This window comes from Metopolophium dirhodum, chromosome 1 (assembly GCF_019925205.1).
Source record: "Metopolophium dirhodum isolate CAU chromosome 1, ASM1992520v1, whole genome shotgun sequence".
NCBI lineage: Eukaryota > Metazoa > Arthropoda > Insecta > Hemiptera > Aphididae > Metopolophium > Metopolophium dirhodum.
Window position 1 is genome coordinate 8,881,276 of NC_083560.1, and position 25,630 is coordinate 8,906,905.

At 29.5% G+C, this 25,630-nt stretch overlaps 1 protein-coding gene across 1 annotated transcript; it reads left to right on the forward strand.

Moving 5' to 3' along the window:
- The first annotated feature begins 23,814 nt into the window (after nt 1-23,814).
- Nucleotides 23,815-24,994, forward strand: LOC132947250 (SCAN domain-containing protein 3-like). The gene is made up of 4 exons (XM_061017537.1): nt 23,815-23,842; nt 24,266-24,683; nt 24,752-24,840; nt 24,912-24,994. The coding sequence occupies exons 1-4, from the start codon at nt 23,815-23,817 to the stop codon at nt 24,992-24,994; spliced, it is 618 nt and encodes a 205-aa protein (XP_060873520.1).
- Nucleotides 24,995-25,630: the final 636 nt, after the last annotated feature.

Consider the following 25,630-nt stretch of genomic DNA (forward strand, 5'->3'; position numbering starts at 1 on the left):
ACAGTGCTCACCCACCAACGCATGTAGTAATATCTGTTCTAATGGAAATACAAGCCGAAACTATGACAAAAATCAATTCAATTGATAGAAACGTGCACAGTAAAATGGGATCATCCGATTTAAAACGTATATGTAACGTTATAGGACATTTTAATAATTATAAACGCATAAAAATATTATAAAGTATTTAACATTATTTTACATCATATTTTTGTTTTGTAATGACGGCTCACTATTATAGGTATATGAGATAACTATTTTTTTATTAAATTGTAATGACGGCTCACTAGGTATATCTATTTACTAGGGATAACTATTTTTATTATATATTTTTACATTATAATATTTATATAATAAATATACATAATAAACCGTTGGTAATACATTTGACAACGTTGCACCCAATTCCCATTGTATTCCTATGAACAATTAAGTGTGCGGAATCGTATTCCTCCCTTTCTCGTCGGCTACGTGGCGAGCAGGTGATCCGACGAGTGCATGCGCATATGTAAATAAAATACATCGGCTACGTTACCGACTAGAAACGACGATGAACACAATAGGACGAGCAAAAGACGATCAAAAGACGATGCGTTGTCCAACGATTGGCAAATATATACTACTAAATGCCAAAAGGCTATTCAAAAGATATTGAGTATGTTATATTATGCACAACCGAGGTCGTGTTACATCCGTAAAGATGGGTCGTATACTCGTATAACTAGATACTAAATTGTACACACGTGTCAAAGTTGACTACAAATATTAATTGTATATTTCAACAACATTTGTATACAAGAAAATTAGACTTTCTTTTATTAACCGTGTAGGCACCTTCATTATATTATAATATACAAGCAAAAACAATTTAATATTTTGAATAAATTCACTTTATAACTTATTACCCAGCGTTATGTTGTTGAAACATATATTTCAAAGAGTTAAGAACAATGGTGCAAAAAGTATTTCCGGGAATCATTATTTTGGAATTTATATCATTCCGAAGTTGTGATATTAAGTTTATACGCAAATGCACAACACTGAACTTTAATGCCACGCTTATAGAGTATTTTGATTTTTGATTTTTTCACGTATTTCAACGAGTTAATAATGATTGCGAAATAGCACTTTGAAGAGTCATCTTATTTCTACAACAAATTAAATTAGGACATTAAAAAAAAAAAATGTTGAATTAATCAAAATATTATTTATTTAGAACTCATAAACAGTATTATGACACTCTTGTTCTAAATCTTATGATAGTATATAATAATAGTAGATTAATTAACCTTCATAATATATTTTGTTAGGTTAGGTCAGGTTAAATTGTTAGGTTTGTTCATAGTATTTTTATTAAATTTTTTGTGAATATTTTAAATACTACTATTTTTTATCAGTTTACTAAATACTCGGTAGATACTCAAATAATTTTTGATAGTATTTTTAATAAGCAAACAAATTGTATTAGCGCTCTCTGTAATACACATAAAACATTTCATTTTCATACATTTTATAGTTCAATCATTTTGACAAAATAATAATATTACTATAATATTTTATTCCACAGATTATCGGTCAGTGTAAGAAGATATGATTACTGTTCCGCCTGTTCGACCGGTGTAAAAACTAACATATCATATAATATACTATATAACAGCGGTTCTCATCTTTTTAATATTTGTGTATCACCTGTACTGTTTGAAAATTTCCATGTATCATTTATTTTGAACAAGTAACGTTTTTTTTTCACTTATCAAAATTGTATACGTTATTTTACATGCGTTTAATTTTATTTTATTCGTAGGTACAAAATGATGATATAATATTAGCATTTAATTTATACTAATAAAACTATCTATATGTGCACGATTATTATTTATATTATTGTAACGAGCTGTGAATACGTATATAATAATAATAATGATATATTCAATAATAGACATAAATGCTGCAGGGAGCACGTAACCCCAGGCGGCATACATCGATAAAATAGTAGTAATATCAGTAATCCCGGAAAGCCTACATCGATAGGAGTACAGGACTAATAGTAATAACATCAACGGTACCGCGCAACACGTGATAAGTATATGCACGCATTATCCATATTCTAGAAAAAACGAATAATATAATAAGCGTAAAAGATCATGACTTTGTACAAAATATATACTCCTAAAATAACATAATTATACGAATGACGTCTAAAGGTGACCTCAGGAGTACGCAGAGATATACCGTTTTTATACTAAAATGCCATAGGAGGGAGCTATTAGGAATATCCAACGAGGTACGTCGATGGACAAGTGATCCACTAGCAGAGAAACCACCAAGTTAATTATTAAGTCACATCTCGTTTACCAAAGTTAATTTATTAGTTAATTATTTCGGACTTAGAATATTTACGTTAAATTACAAATACATATACATAACTCATACATTCAACTTGTTATTTATTTCAAAATACTTCCATTATTGAGCTGAAGTAGTTGGTTCGTTACATTATTATTAATATCAATTAAACCAAATAATATTTAATATCAATAATAATGAATTCAATATAAAAGGAGAGTTACTTATAGCGTAGGTACCACCAAATGATGAAAAATTATATTAAAATGTATGAAAATTAAATATAATTATATATAATATTATATTATTCTGCCGTGTAGAATTTTATTTATTGTTGCTCGCTTTTGCGTTTATACGTGTAAATATGCGTGTGGTATATGTTTAAACAACCAAAATAACCTAACCTACATGGTACTCTCAATTGCGAAAACACTGTCTTCTCCTTAAGCTAAAATATACCTAGGTACCTACTCAACAACTACCGTTGTTTACCAAAAAAATCGATCTCGTAGGTATATCTATGTATACTCAGACGGCGCAACAAATAGAATGTGTGTGGTGTTCAGGGTAAAATCACACAAAAACACACGAATAAATTATTGTTCTTTTATTAGTACAAAAACATTCACAAGTTGTCGTAATTCACTCGTACAAAAACTAAAAAATAATTGTAGCAACTAACACTAACAGCAATTCTATCTAAAATTCCATCTGCTTTTGATCTTAATAAATCTGTAGATTGTAGATAGTTTTGCTAGGTATATTAAAATCTAGAATATTTTCGTTATTGTGATACATATTTCTTACAATTTAGTAATTTTAATGTAATATGTAATTAATTTATAAAGTTATATAATAAACAGTGTGATTTTTTAAGTATGATCACTTTTCCTTTAATATTTTATTTATTCAAATTCTGAATTTTTAAAATTCAAAATTTTATTCATACAAAGTTTGAATTATTATATTTTTTCATATTCTAGGAAAAGTGCATATTTGAGCAATTTTAAGGATATTTGTGCATATTTCATATTATTTTAAAGTACTTAAATAATATTTAGATAACAATATTTCTCAAATATATCCTTGGGTATGTAGCATATGTTAGAGGCTAAAATATAATTTTTTCGTACTACACACTTTACATTAAACTGGGAGTTACCGTGGTACCCCTCCTCCCCAACAAGCGTATATTTTAATCCATACACATAAATATAAAGTAGTTACTTACAATAAATTTAACATTGCCTGTTAGCACATGTAACAATTATAAATATAAATATGTTACATGACACCTATGTATATAATACGAACTCTACCGTATGTACGATTAACTGCTGACCGATATATTATTAATATTAAAACACGTTCATAATTGTAAGGCCTATCGCCAACACACACAATGTTATAAGTGAGTTAGTTCGCTGTGAACCTTAGACCTCAATACACACTACGACTACCGGACTCCGAATGACAACGATACAGTTACATAGTATAATAGAACATAATTGATATAGTTGTGAGTATTAATATTTGTAAGTGTTTAGTAGACAATAAAACATAATTCTAACTGAAAAGGAATCCTAGTAATTTAAATATATTTAAGATCCTGATATCTACATATCTACGGTATTTATATCATTAAAAAAAAAAACTATTTAAGATAAAAATGTGTGTAGTGTTGTGTAACAACATAAGAATAATAATTGCACATTAAAATATGTTTTTAAGCTCTTATAAAAATCATGATATACATCTGGGGTAAAACTTAATAAAGTCATGAGATAAATTTTTTTTCTTGTGTAATGGGTAGTGGACCACTATAAGTTGTAGGTACAGTAAATATAGGGTTTGGGATTCTTCGAGTCATGTTTAAAGTCATAAATGGTAAATCTTCAGCTAACGAATTCTTGTACATTGCTTTATTTTACAACGAAAATGATTGAGTTAGTAAGTAAAAGAATTTAACCATATCGATACTATTGTATAAAATCAAAATAATAACCAAGCAATACAAAACATGGTATATTATAAACATTGACTTGTCCAGTTTCTCACGAAAAATTATTTTAGATTTAGACTTGTCCGTTTACGCACATAGCTATTACATAAAAACTATTCATATAGCAGAAATTACAGTTCTACCATTAGACGCGGCGTAAAATTTCCTACAAAATGCACCTATAACCCGAAAAATGATAAAATCTGACTTGACCACCTTCTCACAAAAACCGTCCAGTTATTTTAAGGAATATTACTAAACAGTTAAAATGTTCTATACTTAAAATATCTTTTAATGTTAAATATGGAACAATTTTTCTTTCTTCAGTTAGATTTGGGCATTCTAGGAAGAGATGTTTTATGGATATAAGTGAATTGTTTCAGAGTTCGCAGATTGGTCTCGATTCTCTTCTTATTAAGTGGTCGTGGGTTATTTTTGTGTGGACAATTTTTATTCGTGCCCGTATAACTTGTTGTCGCCTTGTACTTCTTTAGTTGTATGTGAGTGTTTTTTTACTAATAAAACAACAATAATTTATTCGTGTGTGATTTACCCCTGAAAACTTTATTTTTGTTTGTTGTGCCGTCTGAGTAAACTTAGGTATACAGACTTCAGGCTTCAGAACAATAAAAAAAAAATCAATTCTACACGACAGAAAAATATATTATTACCTATATGTATATAATTATATTTCATTTTCATAAATTGTAATATAATTGTTTATCATTACGCGGAAGGATCATTAGTGGAACAATAAGGAAATCGCCTTCATAGAAAAAATGGAATGCATTATTATTATAATCTGTTATAATTATTACTGTTTCACTATGTATTATTAAGTTCATCATATTTCATACTCATTGTCTTATTAATAGCCGTTTGGCATTTATATTCTAATAATAAATTATATTTTTTGGTTTATTTGATTAACCTAACTTGAAACGAATGTCGGTTATCTGCTAATAATGTTTTGTATGTTGAGAAAGATGGTTATACATCTATGGAAGTTAGCGGTGCATATTTGAAATCAACAATTCATTTGCTTTTAAGTCTTCTGGTAAGCCATCCATTGAAGTAACTTCTCCATTCAATATTTAGGCATATTGACATATTTGACAAAAATAAATAAATTTGAAAGCGACGAAATGATTACTCGACGAAAATATTTCACGCAGTGTGCACAATAATACGAGTACGCGACGAAATATGACGGACAACTGAAATTCACTACTTATACGCGTTTCGGTTTTATCGATTTTATCGGTATATTTTATCGGTCAGATAGTAAATTACCTAACCGATACTAAAAATATTATTTTGAAATGGAAAATGTACCACTTTGTTCTTTATTGTCTAAGCTTATTTAAGGACTTATTTCGAAAATTGCCAAATATATTCTTAATTTTTCTAATATACTCAAATATACATTTTTTAATTTGATCTCCTGGTGTTATGAAACTAATTTGTTATTCACTAGAATTTTTCTACGATCTTTCTAAAAAAATATGAAAAAACTAGAAGTCGTCAGCCCTACTTATAATATTCTCATAATCTAATAAAATAAAATTTCATACATGTGAAATAACGTATACAGTTTTGATAAGCAAAAGAATGAACGTTATTTGTTCAAGTGGTACATGAAATTCTTCAAACTGTGTAGGTGGTAAGCGAATATTCAAAGTATGAATACCGCTGGTATATATTGTACAGTACATATTTTATATTTATTATATAATATGTTACTTTTTACACCAGTCAAACAGTACCATTACATTCTCACACCGACCGTTAATCTGTGGAATACAGTAAAACTGTGTGCCAATATATTGACAATAATTACCATGCCGAAATAATTCCCCAATCCACCCCCGAAAGCATACATTCAATGCTATTTGCATAGTTTCCACACTAATCGAACAGTAATCTTACATTCTTACACCTACCGTTTATCTATAGCAGGGGCGTGATTAAGAGTGCGTTAGGGTGGATAGATCCCCTCGCCCAGAGCCTTTATAACATTTGTTTATACAAGAAAAGTATAGTTTCTTTTATAAACCGTACAAAAAAACCATGTAAGTACCTAGTGTCTACATTATATTTTATTAGAACAAAACTTTCAGCGGCCAACGCCCTTTTATTATCATTATTATTTTTATTATAATTGGCTTTGTATTGTCTACCAGCATCGACAAATCTGTGGCCTGTTCTTGTACCTCTTTTTGTTGGTCCGCTGTTAAAGCGACCCAAATTATTAATTTTTGTATCCGCAAACTAAACGATTCTGTTTTTCGTATGTGTACCCGCTAATAAATCGATCACATTATATTGTCACTTTCATTGTGCACACGGTTGGGTTAGGTTAGATGCATTTTAGCATATTATTATCTGTTATTATTGTGCTTGAAGTAGACAAATAAAGTCACCGGAACCGTAAGTCTTTACTTTATTTCTATTATTATTCTCGCCGTCAATCTTGGCGGTCGGTTAATGTCAACGTCGGTGCCATCAGTAGTTGCCGCGTAAGTCCGCCAGCAACGTAGGTACATACGTTGTGTGAGAGGCCGCCCAGGTTGGAAGACTTCTGCCTATACAGCGTCACTCCACCACATCTCAAGACGTCAGAAGTGTTAAGTTACTTTAAGAATCATCCCATGTTTTTGTGGGCTATGGTTTATAGAAAATGCTAATACAAACATTCAGTAAAATTGTTCGTTTTTGAATAACAGTAAAATTACAAAACCGATACGTGAGAAATCGAGTGAATAATATCCCATCTTGTAAAAATATGAACTTATAACGCTCATAAAAATTTTATTTGATTTGCTTGCAGACATTTTTTTTTTTTAAGTTAAGAAAACCTATGAGTTATATTGTATTACATTTTCAAATTTTAGATTTAAATAGAAATAATGGATTTTTAATATTTTTCACCTGTCTTTTAAACAATGTATTAGGAGCCTTCTATTAAATTATCAAACTTTTTTACCCGAAAAATTTTATTGATATTTAGGTAAAGAACAAAAAAACTAAAAAAATTGGAAACTGAAAATGTCCGTAAACCGCTCATATTGTATATTTTGTATAGGTACTAAATTGCTTAGAATTTTTTAGCAAAATCTAATAAGTTTTAGGATTTTTGATAAGACAGTACCTACCTATATTCACAGCAAATATAATTAAGCTGAATGCTCACGTTAACGCTCATTAATATGCAAATAAAACCTGATTTGTTAAAGTGGTACATGAACATTTTCAAACTGTGTAGAATCTACACTGTAGATGGTAAGCGAATATTAAAAGTATGAGAACCGCTGGTATATTATATAGTATATCTATTATACTTATTATATAATAATATGTAAGTTTTCACACCAGTCGAACAGTAACATTACATCCACAAACCGACCATTAATCTGTGGAATAAAATTATAGTATCTATATTATTTGTAAAAAATATTGAATTATAAAATGTATGCACATGAAATGTATTATATTATCTATGTGTATTACAGTGAGCACTAATACAATTTAACACACCATCATGTCAACATCGAACATGACGATAAACTCCATTCAACCATATTCCCCATACTACCTATACACCCTCCCCCTTTTCAATTAGTTTTTCCATATAACACATCCCCAGTATTACGTATTTCCCTTTTGCCTTTTTTTTACTAGATTTTTATTCTACCACAAAATGTATTATACCTACTATCTATGTGTATTACAGTGAGCACAAATACAATGTTTTTGCTTATGAACAGTGACACATAATTGTATAAAAATACTTTTAAAAAGTATTTGAGTACCTATTATACAGTATACCTAGAATTAAATAAACTGTTAAAAATTAGTATTTAAAATATTCCTCAAAAAATAATTTATTTGATGTATTTTAAATTTAAGTATTAAATACAATTTTTTTTTTAACAATAAGCATCTACATTTTACTAACCGACATATATAATGGGCATTGTGAGCATATATTTCATTTTCAAACATTTTATAATTCAACGATTTAAAAAAAATTATACACTGCCAGGAGCAAGGGCGTCAGCAGGAATTTGTCAAGAGGTAAGCATAATATTTTCCATTTTCCATTTTTTGTCTCTCTATCTTATTATCTTTTTAGGTAAAAATAAAGGTACTCGTATACTTTTTAAAAATATTTTTATACAATAACGCGTCACTGTTAATAAGCAATCACATTGTATTTGTTATCGCCCTATGTAGGGGATACCCGAAGGTCCACTCGGTGGAGCCCGAGAACGATTTATGTTTTTGAGTATGGGCTATGCCACCACTAACGCCTAATATTGCACTGGACTATGTGCTCTCGCCTGATACTTGACTGGTAGGCAATTCTACGCACAATAGGGAGGATGGGAAAGACCTACCGAAGGAAGATGATGGTGCAGGCTAGTTATGGGGAGGGGGTCTCTGTGGTCGACTCGGTTTGGTGCAAAGACCCCAGAGCTCACAAAAACATGGGATAATACTTCAACTAACTTAAGACTACTGACGTCTTGAGATGTGGCGGAGTGATGCTGTAGGCAGAAGTCGACGTATCCTACACGGACTTACACTGCAACTTCTGATGGCACCGACGTTGACATTTACCGGCCACCAAGTTTGACGGTGAGAATAATTATAGAAATAAAGTAAACACTTACGATTCTGGTGACTTTTATGTGACACCAGAATCGGTGACTTTTTTTTGTCTACTTCAAGCACAATAATAACAGATAATAATATTTTTCTATAATGCAACCGTGTGCAAAATATTAGTGACAATATAATGTGATCGCTTTAACCGAACCTAACCTAACCACTGGGTAATGCCAAATGATTTTCAAAAATATAATTTTATGTATATTTTTATTCGGGCTAAGTCAAGGCACACGTCAATCATTTTACCTAAAAAAAACACAGACCAATATGACAATCGCCCCTTACAATCTCATGAAATTGATTGATCAAAATATGTTTTTAAAAGCTAATTATAGTGTAATTACCACATTGTTAATATTTAATTACAAGTATACAGTATGTTCATGCTAAGAGGTACCACTAAATATTTCAGTTCTATGACCTTATATTGAAATGGGGTTTCGCATTGAATGACAGATAGTACTTAAATACACATATTCAGATAAATTTAACATTTTTAACATTTTCGATACGAGCATGCGAAATACAACTAACTTTTTTTTTAAATGGTAACATACAATTTTTTTTACATATTCGAATAGAGTTTTTTTTGAACAATTTATGTATAAAAAGTTTTTTTCTTGATACAAAATTGGCATATGAAATTTAATATTTACGAGAAATTGTTTCGACAAAATCTAAACTAAATTCAACTTAAGTTAACAATTGTTGAAACTTATTAATATCCAGTAATGTTAAATATCTGTTTGCTCACGGGTATAATAGTAAAAAAGTGGGCAAGTGGGTGTCGCTTTGCTCTACAGTAGGTTACACGTGTATAATGGATGGTATTTAATCTGAATTCAATGATTAATATTATTTTATAAGAAAAACGATTCTGAGAGAAAATGGTCAGACAACCTATGATATTACGAAGTATATTTAAAGATATTTTTGTGAATAAAGTAATTTATATGTTTACCTATTTACGTAGAACCTTGTTTTAAATGTTCAATCCTTAGCTATAAGAGTTGAGCAATTTATACATTTTTAACTAGAAAATAATTATTAAATTTTAAATTTGATAAATTTTGTCAAAATTTGAACTTTAAATGCTTTAAAAAAAAATTGTGCCTATGTATTTTTAATATTTTTAACTGCTATTGTAAAAATATATCAGGAGCCTGAATGAATTTTCTCGCTTTTTTACACAACAAATAAAATGTTATTGATATATATAGAAAAAAAAATAAAAGAATTGAAAACTGTCCGTAAACAGCCCAAATTGAGTCAACATATATTCAAAATTTTATGGTTTATAGAAAATGCTGCAAAATTGTTTTTGAACAAGTACGACAATCTGTGGTCATTTTGTACTAATAAAAGAACAATAATACATTCGTGTGTTTTCATGTGATTTAACCCTGACATTTACAATTTTATTTCTTGTGCTGTCTGAGTAAACTTAGGTATACGAGATAGAATTTTTTTGTTAAACAACGGTAGTTATTTAGTACCTACCTAGGTAAATTTTTGTCTAACAGACGAAAGTACGAGACAGTGCTTTCGCAAGTGTGAGTACCCTGTAGGTAATAAAAAAAAAAACAACACACATATTAACATGTATAAATGCAAAAGCAGGCCACAATAAATTAAATTCAATTCGATCAGTTCCCTACCATCCTAGTACCATACTATCATAGTAGTATCATATTAGTACCACCCTCCAGCTAATGGGCTCAGTTGCTGGGCTTATGACCAATACAATTTAAAAATAAAAATATTGTACTCGGCAGAAAAATATATTATTACCTATATATAATTATATTTCAGTTTCAAAAATGTAAATATACATTTTCATCATGACACGGAAGGTTCATGATATGGCTCATTGAAAAGCAAAAAAAAACGTTATTTGTTCAAGTGTTTCATGAAAATGTTCAAACTGTGTAGGTGGTAAGCAAATATTAAAAGTATGAAAACCGCTGGTATATTATATAGTATAATATAATATGCTAGTTTTTACACCATTCGAACAGTAACATTATATTCTCGCACCGACCGTTAATCTGTTAATCCGTTAATCTGTGGAATAAAATTATAGTATCTATATTATTAGTAAAAATTATTGAACTATAAAATTTATTAAAATGAAATGTATTATATTATTATCTATGTGTGTATTACAGTGAGGAATAATACAATGTGTTTGCTTATTAACAGTCAAACATTATTGTATAAAAATACTTTTAAAAAGTATTTGAGTACCTATTATACAGTAAACCTAAATTTAATAAACTGTTAAAAATTAGTATTAAAAATATTCTTTAAAAAATAATTTTTTGATTTATTTTAAATTTACGAATTAAATATTATTTGTTTTTATCAATTAGTACGTACATTTTACTAACCGACATATATCATGTGCATTGTGTGCATATATTGCATTTTTATACATTGTATAGATCAATGGTTTTAAAAAAATATTATGCTTCCAGGTGCAAGGGCGTCAGCAGGAATTTGTCAAGGGGAGGGAAAAACATATTCCTTTTTACATTTTTTGTCTCACTATCCTATTAGTTATAAAGTATTATTGTGACATATTTTCTTTCATATAGACAAGGATTGTAAAAATATTTATGAATCATACGTACATAGTTAGTTAAAACTTAATCTTACAGCATTCATTTTAATTAAATTATTTTAAATAATCAAATACATTATATTTAATAGATAAAATGATACAGTTGGTTTTATAATTTTAGGTAATTTATAAATTATAAATAATATTTAATGTTATAATAATAATTTATTCCATTTTTTTGTATAAAGGTGATTTCCTTAGTGTTCCACCAACAATCCTTCCGTGTAATGATGCTAAATTGTATTAAAATATATGAAAATGAAATATAATTATATATATTTTTTTGCCGTGTAGAATTGATTTTTTTTTCATTGTTCTGAACCTGAAGTCTGTATACCAAAAATGTTAAATATTTGAAATTTATCTGAAAATGTGTAATTAAGTACTATCCGTCACTCAGTGAAAATCGCTTTTCAATATAAGATCATAAAACTAAAATATTTAGTGGTACCTCTTAGCGTAAACACACTGTATATTTGTAATTAAGTATTAACAGTGTGCTCATAATTACACTATAATTAGCTTTTAAAAAACATATTTTGATCAATCAATTGCATATGATTGTAAGGGGCGATTGTAAAATCGGTCTCTGTTTTTTTTATATAAAAATTATTTAGTTGAAAACTCGGCCCGGGTTTTTTTCAAGTAAAAATGATTAAAGTGTACCTATACTCGGCCCGAATAAAATATTCATATGATATATTTGAGAACTATTCAGCATTACCCAGAGGACACCATGGGTGGGTGATTTTCATTAACCACAAACAATTAATTTCATTTTTGTATTATTATTCATAGTATGAAATTCGTTATATAAATGTAAAATTGTGTAAAAATGTAAGTAATATGTTCGGTGTTAAAAATTAAAAGTAAAATATATTTACAGATTTAATTATGTCATACTGAACTATTATATTTTATTGGGCAACATTTTTGGGTCTAGTTTAAAACCGACCTTTATTTTTAGGTATGTTTAATTTCCGGGCCTAGTTTACGTTCTTTCGATAGTAAGCTATATTGTATTAAGCCATTAAGGACATCATTTTTTCTAGAATCCGTGATTTTTTTCAGAGGATTTTTATTTCGCAATTCGCTATCTGTATATTATAGTTCAGTGCATTTACTGTAAAACTATGTATAATAAATAATAATCGTACCAATATACCGACATAAATCATTTTGTTGTAATGTAGTCTGTAATCTATAGATAATGGAAAATAGAAATTAACTTTATGATTATGTGTAAGGATCAAAATATACACTTGGAGGGGAGCCCACCACGGTAACTCCCAGTATATTTTTGAATGTTATCTGAATATTATTTATCATAACAATTTTAAGTACCTATATTAAAATAATACGAATTATTCACAAATGTATGAATAAAACATATTATTGCTTTATTATCTATATCTGAAATTAATAAGAAATTATTATAAAATAATTATATAAAATAATTGAAATTGTGTATGTATGTACCAAGTACGAATTTATCGTAATTGGTCATAGTTTTCATGGATTAAATGTGTTTATGTGTTAAAGGTAATAGAGTAATAGCTTAAATGCTTATTACATATTAGCTTCAAGCCCCTATATAACGGGGCGTTATTAATATATTATTTTATTACCTTTAAATGGCTGGTGCCTGTGTCCCGTATTCGTATTCGTATTACCTATATTACCAGGCTATATGTGCCCTCGCTTGATGCTTGACTGGTAGGCAATTCTACGCACGACGATGATAACAGCGAGGATGGGAAAGACATATAGAAGGAATGATAATGGTTCAGGCTAGTTATGGGGAGGGGGTCTCTGTGGTCGAATCGGTTTGGTGCAATGACCACAGAGCTCACAAATACATGGGATTATACTTAATCTAACTTAACACTACTGACGTCTTGAGATGTGGTGAAGTGACGCTGTAGGCAGAAGTTGACCAGGAAGACAAGAATTCAATAATTTTTACAATAGTTTTATATCACAGAATAGTGCCGTAATTATGAATTTGTATAAGGAAGTGGATTGAAATTTTTTTAAACACATAATACTAAAAACTAAATAAATATAATAAATACAAAATATTATAATATAATTGGCTTTATATTACCCAGCTACCTAGCATTTTTTTTAGATTATTTTGAAACATTCATATTTCAACAAATTAAGACTTAAGAACAATTTTGCAAAACGCAATTTGCTGAATTCATTATTTCGAAAGTTATTTCCTTAAAAGTTGGCGAATTTAAGTATTTTTTTAAGTTAGGAATTCATTCAAAGTGGAAGGATGTTATTGATTTTAATATTGTCCGAGCGAGTGACCACGCAGGGTGTGTATGAAAACACAATATACTTCAATTAACTAAAACTTTAAAAGTTTAAAACTAAGTCTGACCTCCAAATTCTGACTTCACTGACGTATTTTCATGCTTAACTGTTATAGTGCCGTATCCAGGATTTTTTTCGGGTAGGGGGGCTCAAATGCTAGGGCTACTACCGAAGTTTTACAATATAGTAAGTTCGATAAGACGATACCTCAAAACTTTATTCCTTTTATTTTTAGTTTACTCATATAGATAAGAACTATAGGTTTAAACTACTATAAGTTACTTAGTATGTAATCTCGTAAAAATTTGAACATAAAATAACTATAAAATAAAACTATCTATTTTATTTTTAGATTTTTCGGTTATAAAATAACCTACTTACGTTGTAGCCTGTTTTAAATTTTCAATCTTAAGCTATAAAAATTTAACATTTTATAAACTTTTAGTTAAAAAATAATATTATAATAATAATAATAATAATAGTAATATATTATTATAATTAATCGTTACAAAAAAAAAAAAATGTTTAACATGAGAAATTAATAAGAAACTATTATATTATTAAATATGATATAAAATAATTGAAATTGTGTATGTATGCACCAAGTACAAATTTATCGTAATTGGTCAAGATTTTTGCGGAATAAATGTGTTTATGTGTTTAAGGTAATAAAGTAATAGCTTATAGTATCTGCTTATTGCATATTAGCTTCAAGCTTACTAATATAACGCCCTTATGATATATTATAATATTAATATATTATTTTATTACCTTTAAATAGCTGGTACCTGTGTCCTTTATTCGTATTCGTATTACCTATATTACTTGTATCGCCCTTTCGTACATTGGTTGAATACTATTATATAATCATTTTATTTTCCAATTCTCAGTTCTCAATTACTGTGCATCTGTAACACTCTCTGTGCAGACGGCAAAGTAGGTAGGTACTATTACAGACTGTCACAGCCACGGGCTGTTATTTTTATTTTTGAGTACGTATACGTTATGCATAAATACGTTCGATTTTTATACAATTATAAAAATGTTTAGTATAATCAAATTAAAAAAATAAAGAACCTTGGGCTATGAACGAAGATGACTTAAAAAATTATGGTGTATAATAAACATTGGTTTTAGCGGACTTTTTGTAACAACTAAATTACAGTGAACTAATAAGGATGATGTGGGACGCTTTCCTCCCCCTCCCCCCCACGAGTATTTTACACTTTGATTTTGTAGGACTCTAGCCACTGTAACTATTCAATCCTAGTTATGCCCATGCCCGTAGGGACACTCGGTGATGCCCGAGAACGATTTATGTTTTTGACTATGTCACGACTAACGCCTAATATTGCACTGGATAGGCAACCATATGTGCCCTCGCTTGATGCTTGACTGGTAGGCAATTCTACGCACGACGATGATAACAGCGAGGATGGGAAAGACATATAGAAGGAATGATAATGGTTCAGGCTAGTTATGGGGAGGGGGTCTCTGTGGTCGAATCGGTTTGGTGCAATGACCACAGAGCTCACAAAAACATGGGATCATACTTAAGCTAACTTAACACTACTGACGTCTTGAGATGTGGTGTAGTGACGCTATAGGCAGAAGTCGACCAGGAAGACCTGGGCGGCCTCTTACACAACGTATGTATCTACGTTGCTGGTGGACTTACGCGGCAACTACTGATGGCACCGACGTTGACATTTACCGGCTGCCAAGTTTGACGGCGAGAATATTAATAGAAATTAAGTAAAGACTTAAGATTTCAGTGTACATCAAGCACAATAATAACAGATAATAATGTGCTATAATGCAACCGTGTGCACAATAAAAGTGACAATATAATGTGATTGCTTTATTAATGGATACATTTACGAAAAACAGAAACGATTAGTTAGCGGATACAAAAATTTATAATTAGGGTCGCTTTAATAACGGACCAACGAAAAAAAGTGCAAAAACAGGCAACAGATTTGTCGATGCTGGTAGACAATACACAGCCAATAATAATAAAAATAATAGTTATAATAAAAGTGCGTTGGCCGCAGAAAGTAAGCAATACAAGGTTTTAAGATCGAGAATATAAAACTATCTGAGGCAACAGGCCGACCAGTGCTCGAAATGGAAAATTTTACGAACCGGAACGCTCAAAAAATTAATATGCGGATTATGATATTATTTTAATAATTTTAATTCGTGTTTACTTTACAATACAATATAATTAGTTAAATAGATACAAATAATATGAGTAATTTCAAGATTAAAAAAGGTGGGTAAGTGGATGTTGCTCTGCTGTACAGTAGGTTACAAGTTGGTCACTGTAATGGATGGTGTTAAATTTGAATTCAATGATATAATATTATTGTATAAGAAAAAAGATTCTAAAAGAAAACGTTGAGTCAGTTTATGACATTAGTATATTACCAAGTATATATTTTAATGATATTATTGTGAATAAAGTAATTTATATATAACCTATTTAAATGGAACCTTGTCTTAAATTTCCAATCCTTAGCTATAAAAGTTGAACATTTTATACATTTTTAACAACAAAATAATTATTACTTTATTAAATTTGATAAATTTTGTCAAAATTCGAACCTTAAATGCTTATAAAAAAAAATTGTGGCAATGTATTTTTAATATTTTTTAACTGCTATGATAACGATATACGAGTATCAGGAGCCTTTTCATTCCACCAATGATCCTTCCACGTAATGATGATATTACATTTTACGAAAATTAAATAAATTTATAAATAGGTAATAATTTATTTTTCTGCCGCGTAGAATTGATTTTTTTTTATTGGTCTGAAGCCTGAAGTCTGTACACCTATGTTTAATTATACGGCACAACTAATAAAAATGTAGTTTTCAGGGTTAAATCACACAAGAATAAATTATTATTGTTTTATAAGCGATAAAACACTCACATAAAAAAAAAAAATTTCAAAAAAGTAATGTTGGGTAATAACTTATAGAGTGAATTTATTAAAAATTTTAATTATCAGTTATGAAAACTACAGAAAAATTTTTACTTTTGACTCTCAACCTCAATTTAAGAGTACCAACTAGAATCACTTCCCTATCAGAAATCATGGTGTTGAAGAAAATCTTAACATTTCTACTGTCTTAAAATGTGATGCAAAACACAAATAACCATTTTAAAAAAAACACATTATCTTAAAAACAAAATATTAAACTCAGAATCTAAAATTAATAAATAAATACTAAATAATTAAACAATAATTGTCTATCACAAGGAACTAGTTGTACCTGTTATATCACTGTTATCAAATGTATATAGCACTTTCAGCTGTAATTTACGTCGGCCGGACGCACGCCACACAGCTCGACGGGCACTGTTACCGTTCGGGCGTTAGCTAGGTCGGGTTTTCAGTGGGGCTGTCCTCGTCGCCCACGGGATGAGATTGAAGGATCCGTTATCCAGAGTACTCACAACGACTCTTTTCCCACTAGCATCGACACCGGGGCAGTTCTTACTTTGACGCGATGCGACCTTTTTTGAGTGGTACGGTTTTCTTTTGCCGGGTGCCGTGTCCGTACCGAATGCTCGGGTTTCAGTGCTTGACGGTAGGTGTCCCCCAGCCGGACTTCCACCTTGCACGTGTTCGCACACGAGTTGGTCGGGCCCGTGTGCTCTCAGTCAGGTTCGTGCTAGAAGCACCAGCGCGCTGACGGAGGTCCGCGTATGCTTCCCTCGTCATGCTCTGGCGCTTCTCGCCCAAGCCCACTGGTTTGTCGCAGGTGGTATAATTCCCCCACTTGGGTAGATGGTTCCCGTGCGGAAAAGTAAGGTGTAGTGTTTGAAACAACAGAAAATAGTTTAAATAGTAATTGTGAAACATGTTGAACCTTTGAAAGTACCTAAGTACTTAATCCTGTAAATATTAGTAACTACTACCTAGGTTCCTAACTTGTAATAATTTTAATTATTTTTATTGAAAACTGTCACAAATCAACCTATTTGACCATGCATTGTACAAATTATAGCAGCAAACTATCTTTCTCAGCATAACAATGCGTAAAAACTCGATTGTATACCTAAGTTTACTCAGACGGCACAACAAGCAAAAATAATGTTTTCAGGGGTAAATCACACACGAATAAATAATTGTTGTTTTATTAGTACAAAAACACTCACATACAACTAAAGAAGTACAAGGCGACAACAAGTGATAAGGACATGAATAAAACGTAATACCTTTATAAGTGCGTGCCTGTATCTTAATTAAATACTTTTTAAAGGTATTTTTATATTACCTCTCTCACCTTTAATTTCACCCCTGCCACAGAGAAACGGTCGGTGTAAGCAAAGGTGGTTGAAAAGTTAAAGTTAAGTTAAAAGATTATTTTATTTTAACTTTTTAATTTAAATAGTTACTTTTGGCTTTTCATTAACTTAACTGTTAACTTACTACATTTCTTTCTTAATCAACGTGAATTTAACGAGTTAATTTTTCATTTTAAGAAGTAAGTCGCGACCAATTTCTACAAACAACAGTCTGGTCGTTGTTTATTATTCTGTAAAATTTTAGTTTATAGTCTTAAGGGGATTCCATACCGTGATGTTCTGTTTTTGTCTAACACACGTGCGACATAGTATTTTAGACGTGTTTTTTGCCAAACATACCAATTATTGATCTATTGAAATAACGAGCATTCTGAAAAAAAGATTTGAATTCGTCGTCAAGTCTACTTGAAATCGATTTTCAAACAATTTCAATTTTTTGATTTTAGCTTCTCCAAAAATTGAAATACAAAAATGTTTAAATACTCTTTTTTAATATGACGTTTTCTGAAATTTGGGGGATAATATCAAAAATGTGAGAAAGTCGATTTCAACGATGAATTCAAATCAGTTTACAGAATTCTTATCGCTTCAATAGATCAATTGGTATGTTTGGCAAAAAACACGTCTAAAATACTATGTCGCGCGTGTGTTAGACAAAAACAAAAAATCACGGTATCGAACCCCCTTAAGTACTTATAAGAAGAAATCCAAAAAAATGTCAGGGGGGGCAAGCATTTTATACATCAATGTGAGCAAAAGTATTGGTTACCACATGCACACACAGCCAGAATAACTGTATATATATTTAATTTTTTTTTGAAGGGGGGCTTTTGGTATACTTGATGGCTAAGCAAAACTAAAATGGCCTCTAAGATATTTTTGAACCGGGGCCTTAAAATTTTAATTGCAGCACTGTATAAAATTAAACTGTCTATTATATTAGTTAAGAGCAGTGTTGTGCATACGCATATAAACTTAGATTTGCAAACTTTGGATTGATATAAATTCCAAAATAATGATTTCCACTAATTTATTTTGCATAATTTTTCTAAACTCATTGAAATACGTAGGTTTCAACACAAATAAATTCAGGGTGGTTATAAAGTGAAATTATTCAAAATATTAAATTAATTTTGTTTGTAATAAAATATAATACAGACACTGGGTACTTACGTGGTTTTTTTTGTATGGTTTATAAAAGAAACTATACTTTTCTTGTATAAATGAATGTTATAAAAGCTCTGGGTGAGGGGATCTATCCACCCTAATGCACTCTTAATTACGCCCCTGCTACAGATAAACGGTAGGTGTAAGATCGCAAGGCTGGGCATTAACGAGTTAAACATTTAAAGTTAAGTTAAAAAGTTAATTTTATTTTAACTTTTTAACTTAACTAGTTACTTTTGGCATTTCATTAACTTAACTGTTAACTTACTAAATTTCTTTCTTAATTAACGTGAAATAAACGAGCTAATTTTTCATTTTAAGAACTAAGTTAAGTTAATTTATTTTGTTTTTAATTTTATAATATTTCATTATTTCAGATTATTCCTTTTTCATATCAAAAGATATATGTTGTTAAATGTTCAAAGTTTAAAATGTATGTCATTCGAATCTAACTTATATGGAAATACTGTATGAAGTATTAACACTATATCCTATAATTTAGTTTTGGGTTGGAAAAAAAATCAAGTACGCTAGCGTTGTATAAACAAATTAACATTTTTTTAACTTAATAAAAAGTTAACAAAAAGTTTGTATTAACTTAACTGAGTTAACCTATAGTTAAATTAACTTTTAACTTTTAACTTTTTGTTGTTGATGCATATTACCTTAACTTAACTGAGTTAAAAAAAATCGTTAACTTGCCCAGCCTTGTAAGAATGTAAGATTACTGTTCGATTAGTGTGGAAACTATGCAAATAGCATTGAATGTATGCTTTCGGGGGTGGATTGGGGAATTATTTCGACATAGTAATTATTGTCAATATATTGGCACACAGTCGTACAGATGATTTATGATTAATATTTTTTAAATACTAATATATAAATAATTTAAATTCCACTGTCAAAATCCTCAAACAAAGCTTTATTGATATTAAAAAGAGGAAATGTTTGATAAAAAAAAAACCAATAATATGTCGGCCAATAAAATGTAGGAACTAATAATTGATAAAAACAAACAGTATTAAATACTTAAATTAAAAATACATAAGAAAAATTATATTTTGGGGAATATTTTAAATATTATTTTTAAACAATTTATCAAATACTAGAATGGTTTTCAAATACTTTTTGACATTAATTTTAATAAGCAAACAAATTGTAAAAGTGCTCACAGTAATTCACATAAATATTTAATTTTCATACATTTCATAGTTACAAAAAAATGTGCTATTGGTACCGCTCATTTCCCTATCATTCTTAACTCTTTAAAATACTTAAATTCGGCAATTTTTGAAGGAAATAACTTTCAAAATAATGATTTAAGTCTTAAATCGTTGAAATACATCGTATTCGCCGCCGTATCGATCACTTCGTCTGTAGTTTCAGTTGGATTGCTATGCTGGTGGTCTTCGGGTCTTCGGGTCTTCGTTTCTTCGTTCTGTGCTAGGTATTAAAGGTATGAAGAGATGTTGAAGACTGTTACTTGGGGCCTAGTTATTGTCCCTAACGTTAGTTTGTGTGGCTTGTGCTAGCATACTGTCCGCTGATTGGTGGTCCTGAAAAGGACCGTTTTTATGTGGTCACGGCTACTCCGTTACAGTATATTATAAAACTATTGTACACATTATTGAATCATAAAATGTATTAAAATGAAATATATGAATAATATAAAAGAAGAAATCCTGACTGACTAGATTAGGTATTAAAAAAAAAATATCATAAAAATATAATTTATTTACAGTGTAATCAGTATTATGACTAATCACATTCTTGTTTTAACGTACCTATGTAGTGAAGTCAGAATTTCGAGGTCAGCCTTAGTTTTAAAGTTTTAGCTAATTGCAATATATAGTATTTTCATACACACCTGACAGTATATAGTTTTTTTTAAAATTATTGAATTATAAAATGTATGAAAATGAAATATATGCTTACAATCCCAATAATACCTATTTATGTCGGTTAGTAAAATGTATATACTAATTGATAAAAATAAATAGTATTAATACTTAAATTTAAAATACATTAGAAAAAATTATTTTTTGAGGAATATTTTAAATACAATTTTTAAACAGTTTATTATATACCAGATATACTGTATAATAATAGGTTCTCAAATACTTTTTAATAATAATAATAATAAAATAATAGTGATAATAAAAGGGCGTTGGCCGCAGAAAGTAAACAATACAAGGTTTTAAGAATGAGAATATAAAACTATCTGAGGCAACAGGCCAAGGACAGATAATTTATATGACAAAAACACAAACAGAATAAATATAAAAAATACAATATGCATATCAGATCTGCTACTGGAAACGACAAGTGTGGTGATGGTGGGTCGTGTGGCACAAACGGGATTAGTGCTCACTGTGACACCCATGGATAATATTATAATACATTTCATTTTAATACATTTTATAATTCAATCATTTTTACAAATAATATAGATACTATAATATTTTATTCAACAGATTAACAGTCGGTGTGAGAATGTAATGTTACTGTTTAACTGCAGTAAAGACCAACATATTATTGTATAATTATAATATAATTATATATGTTACGGGCAAAGTGGACTTTGTATACTTTGGCCGATGTTTTTGGGCAATGCATTAAATTACTATTTTGGCCGGGCAGGATTACACTTCGATCGGTCCAAGTACATTTTGCCTATAGTAAATTGGACATGGTAACTTGAGCTTTTATTTTAATCTTAACTAAGTGAATTTTTTTTTTTTATTGTGTTAAGCTAACGGCTTATCGGTTAATCGGTATAACCTTTTTGGTATTCTACAATAATTATTTTCTTAATCATTGAATCGTACAAAATGTGGGTTTTTAATACTATTTAGTATAGCGCAGTGGATAGTCGTGTCGTGTTGTAGTGTTAGTAGGTATAGTGTTCGGCGTTCGCTAAATTAATGTATGGTATTTAAATTAAATTTATTAAAATGGAAGAGCAATATTTAAGGGTACAGCTATAGCATTTGACGTTTTTTTAAGAATATAATTAGATATCGAGTTTTCAGAAAAGGAATTGAAACTTTTAATACTATTTAATAGGTTGATACCGAGTTGCGGTCGAGATTATAACAGGTAAAAAAAAAAATCCGAGTTGCGGTCGGGATCAAAACAGGTTAAATATCAAAATAGGTAAAAATCCTAGTTGCGGTAAAAAAATATGATTGATAATTATTATGTTTTAAATATTGACATAGTTACATATTATTATGCTAAATACAAAAATAAAACGGTCAAAATACAAATTTTGAATATAAAATATAAAGTAAAGAAATGCATAAAGAAAAAACTGTATTTATTCATACAATTTTGAAATCAAAAACATTAGAACAAGATAATGCTTTCTTGATAAATTAAAAATATTTGAAGATTTTATTTGTCATACGTTTACATGGCAATAGTAAAATTCTATTAAACCTATTAGGTACGTAAACAACATTTATTAATATGACGAATATTTAAAATTTCAAAAAAGGGGGACCCTCGTGTTAATACCCCTCACTTTGTTTTTTGGATAGCGCTGGGAGTTTTTGTGCACGAACGTCGGGATCTGGTGCACATTTCTGCACAAACGATGCACAAACGTTTGGAGTGGTCAGAAGCTTGATAACCGGATACTGACCGCAATTAAGACGTTAATTTTACCTTCAATATTATTAAGACCGCAATTCGTCTATTGCGACCGCAACTCGGACAATACCATTTAATAGGTTAAGGACTTCAAGTGTTTCAATTGGTTTTAAAAATATAGTTTCAGAAATATAACAGTTTTTGTTTAGTGTATCAAAACTTATAGGTTGGAAATTGCTAATCTTAATATTATTAGAAATTACGCTGCCGACTTTAGAGAAGAAACTATTAAACTCGTGTGCTATGTTTTGCTTTCCAGTTATTTTTTCACCATCGTTATTTCTTAGATTGCTAACATTTGATTTTTTTGATTTATTAGTGTATGATACATCTTTAATTAAATTCCATATTTTTTAAGAATCTGAGCCCGCAAGATTTATAAGATTTTGATAGTAAAGGTTCCTGGCTAGCTTAATTGTATTATTTAACATGTTCCTATATTTAAAGTATTTACATTTAAGTAACGTATTGAATGGTTGTTTGAGTAATTTCTTATATAATTTTTCTCGATTTCTTATTGTCGTAATTAACCCTTTAGTAATCCATTGTTTAATTTTTTTATTTTAAATTTACAATGCTTAATATTGGTTGAGAATGAATTAATAAACGAATTTAGCACCTGATTAAATTTTTCAAGCATATTATCTACACAATTATAATGATTTAGCCAATCCCAATTCTCGGTACTAATTAGCATATTAAGATGGTCAAAGTTAATAAGGATCCGTTCAGTATAATTAATACTATTGTTTTTTATCGATGAGAGGTGGTATCTCGTTAATAATAATAGTGCTAAAGTGATCAGTTATATTACATTTAAGGATATATGCAGTAAATGTACTACCATTTATGATAGCGTGATCAGCTATAGTCTTAGATTGTTTTACAAAAATATGGTCAATACATGTTTTAGAATTACTATTAACTCTAGTGAAATCGTTAAAGCTAACGGCTTATCGGTTAATCGGTATAACCTTTTTGGTATTCTACAATAATTATTTTCTTAATCATTGAATCGTACAAAATGTGAGTTTTTAATACTATTTAGTATAGCGCAGTGGATAGTCGTGTCGTGTTGTAGTGTTAGTAGGTATAGTGTTCAGCGTTCGCTAAATTAATGTATGGTATTTAAATTAAATTTATTAAAATGGAAGAACAATATTTAAAAAATCTAGAAAAACCGAGACATTCGCAGTCAAGTCAAGGGTCCGTCAAAAGGACCAATCAAGATGTGGAAAATATACTTGCCACTTGGTTACAAGACAACAAAACAAAAAAATGGAGTGAAGGACTAAAATTTGTTCAATTCATAAAAAATCGAACCTTACATCATGGAATAAAATGCAGCCAATATGAAGCAATGTTTGGATGTAGTGCTAAAATTGGATTAAAATCATCGCTACTTCCAATATCAATCATTAATAAATTGAAAACCGAAGAAGATTTAGAGGCAGCTATTACGTCAATGAATACTGGAGATCATAGTGAATTTGATGAAGCATTGATTGAAGAAATTAATGAAGAAAAAAAAATAGATAATAGAATAAATAAAATAACTACTGTAAGAACAGAGTGGGTCGAAACTTCAAAATTCAAGCGAATCGAATGAAAGAATAATCCGAAAAAAGATTTTGTGAAAGAAAAGTGGGTGAAACCGTCAAAATCAAAATACCTGATGTAGACAGACCTCACAGCGACCTTCGTTGTATTCTCGGAGTTATCCTATCAGGTAAAACACGAATTTTACTATAAATTTAAGTATAATAAATATAATTTTAATATTTATATTTATTATTATAGTCCATGACGATAACTATAAGATAGGAACCACCGAAGGAAAGTTAGATGCAATGATAGATGTAATTGGCCTCAACAATGTTTAAACAAAAAATGTAAATGTAAGGCATCAGGGAAAAAATACAATTCAAAATGTCATTCTAATAATACTTGTAAAAATAAATAATTTTAGTCATGATATTTATGTATTGTTCAGTGTAATTGTGATCAAAAAGTAATAGTATTTAAAAAAATTAATATTAAGTCCGGGCAATGTAAACATTACCCTAAAGTCTACTTTGCCCGTAACATATATACTTATAATATACCAGTGGTTCTCATACTTTTAATATTCGCTTACCCATCTACACAGTATGAAAATTTTCATGTACCACTTGAACAAATAACGTTTTTTTTTGCTTCTCAAAACGGTATACGTTATTTTATATGTATGAAATTTTATTGTATTAGCTTATGAGAATATTACAAGCGTTTAATGCGTAAAAATAAAATTATTTAGGCACAATTATTATTATCAAATAAACCAAAAAATTTAATATTTAGAATATAAATGCTATACAGCTTTTAAAAAATAAAAAGACAATGAGTATGAAATATGATGAACTTAATAATACATAGTGAAACAGTAATAATTATAACAGATTATAATAATAATGCATTTCATCTTTTTTATGAAGGCGATTTTCTTAGTGTTCCACCAATGATCCTTCCGCGTTATGATG

What these genes read in the sequence shown, in the direction of transcription:
- LOC132947250 (XM_061017537.1), top strand. Translation starts at nt 23,815, where the DNA reads ATGGTCAAAGTTAATAAGGATCCGTTCA. An exon ending in AGTTAATAAGGATCCGTTCA is followed by an intron (nt 23,843 to 24,265) that starts GTATAATTAATA and finishes TTAAAATGGAAG; the next exon opens with AACAATATTTAAAAAATCTA. An exon ending in TCTCGGAGTTATCCTATCAG is followed by an intron (nt 24,841 to 24,911) that starts GTAAAACACGAA and finishes TTATTATTATAG; the next exon opens with TCCATGACGATAACTATAAG.